General features: G+C 67.1%; 1 protein-coding gene across 1 annotated transcript in view; it reads right to left on the reverse strand.

The window, feature by feature from the left end:
• HAP1 (huntingtin associated protein 1) overlaps positions 1-1,536 on the reverse strand; it is a 16,681-nt gene that overhangs the window by 3,349 nt on the left and 11,796 nt on the right. The window contains exons 2-7 of the mRNA XM_009644554.1: positions 1,269-1,345; positions 1,033-1,149; positions 820-920; positions 456-564; positions 240-318; positions 5-105 (exon numbers count right to left, since the gene is read on the reverse strand). Of these exons, the coding sequence (XP_009642849.1) occupies positions 5-105; positions 240-318; positions 456-564; positions 820-920; positions 1,033-1,149; positions 1,269-1,345 (584 nt within the window). The remainder of the gene's footprint in view (positions 1-4; positions 106-239; positions 319-455; positions 565-819; positions 921-1,032; positions 1,150-1,268; positions 1,346-1,536) is intronic.

The following is a 1,536-nucleotide window of genomic DNA, read 5'->3' on the forward strand; positions in this document are numbered from 1 at the left end:
CGACCTGTGCCAGGAGCTGGCTTATCGCCTCCTGCTGCCGTGCCGTGTCCTCCGCCTTGCGGGCCAGCTCGTCGGAGAGGTAAACAACCTGCCGGCTTGCTTCGGCTGGGGAGGGCCCAGGGTCCGTCACTGCCAGGGCACGGCCCCCCAGCCCGCACAGTGACGTGGGTCAGCGCCTGCAGACCCCCAGCCCAAGCCCAGAGAGGCGCTGCCCCCTCGTGAGCCCCAGCCCCACGTACAGAACTGCTCCACGCAGTCGATCATCAGCTGCTGCTCCTGGTCCTCGTACTGACAGGTCTCGGTCGCGATGCTGGTGGCCTGGGGGAGAGGGTTGGAGGAGCTGAGCGCAACAGGCGGGACCTCCAGCCTCCCTGGGGGCCAGCTCAGGCCCCCCGGCAGCGAGCGGGGCAGGGGCAGGCACAGAGAGGGGCGTCCCGCCAGCCATCCCCGCTCACCTCCATGCGAAGCTTTTGGTTCTCCTCCTCCAGGCACTTGAGTTTCTGCTGCAAGGTGTCATACTGGAAGTACTGCTGCAGGGACAGCGAGGACTCCTGCCGGCGCAGCCTGGGGACAGCAGGGAGGGCGCTGAGCACCTGCAGTGTGGGCAGGATGGGGCTGCCCACCCAGCCCCCTGCCCACTCCCCCCCAACAGCAACCCAGCTCCATGGGGCTGGACCCATGGAAGCCATGTGAGGGAAAGGAGCACCAGCCCCGGCGCTACCCCAGGGAGGGCGATGGCTACAGCCCAACGCCTCTGCCCAGCCCCCCAGAAGCCATCCTGTCCCTGGGCAAGTGGTGAGACAGGGACCCCCCACTCACGGCGTGGAGGTGGCAGAGGTGGGCTCGCTCTCCTCCGTTGTGGTGGTGTAGAAGTGGAGCAGGTCGTCCCGCATGGAGACCTCGTGGCGCAGCTGCGCGATCTGCAAGGGGAAAGGGGCATCAGGGCATGGTCAAGGGAAGCACGGCCACCCATGGCCCCCAGGCCGGGGACACGGGGGCCAAAGCCAAGTCCCTGTACCCTGGGGCTGTTACCTCCTCTTTGGCCAACTCCAGCTGCTCCTCCAGGAGCTCGTTGCGCTCGGTCAGGCTCCGGTTCTGCTTCAGCAGGGACTGCCCGATGCGTGCTGCCAGCTCCAGGTCCCGCTCCTTCTGCAAGGGGCAGGTCTGCAGCAGCTGGGGCCAGGGCCCATCCCCTGCTCTGCCCCAGCATCCCTGGGGTCCCACCAGCCCCCAGCCCAAGTCCATGTGTGGGGTGGGCACCGACGTACCTCGTCCAGCAGGTTGGTGACAGCATCGATGTCGTGGTAGGTCTTTGTGATCCTGACCGCCCGCTCAGCGCACAGGACTGGGGGAGAAGGGCGAAGGGTGAACCCCTGCACTGTGGGATCACCGGCCCAGGGGCTCAGCACTGTCCCCCACCACGTCCCCCCCACCATGGCTTCCCATCAGCGCTCGCGTGGCTGCTTCAGGTGGCACAAAGCCGCTCCACACTGGTCACCAAAAAGGACCTTTTATCTGCTTGGCAGCACCAGCTGC

Source organism: Egretta garzetta, unplaced genomic scaffold, assembly GCF_000687185.1.
Source record: "Egretta garzetta isolate BGI_Z169 unplaced genomic scaffold, ASM68718v1 scaffold728, whole genome shotgun sequence".
In the NCBI taxonomy this organism is placed as follows: domain Eukaryota; kingdom Metazoa; phylum Chordata; class Aves; order Pelecaniformes; family Ardeidae; genus Egretta; species Egretta garzetta.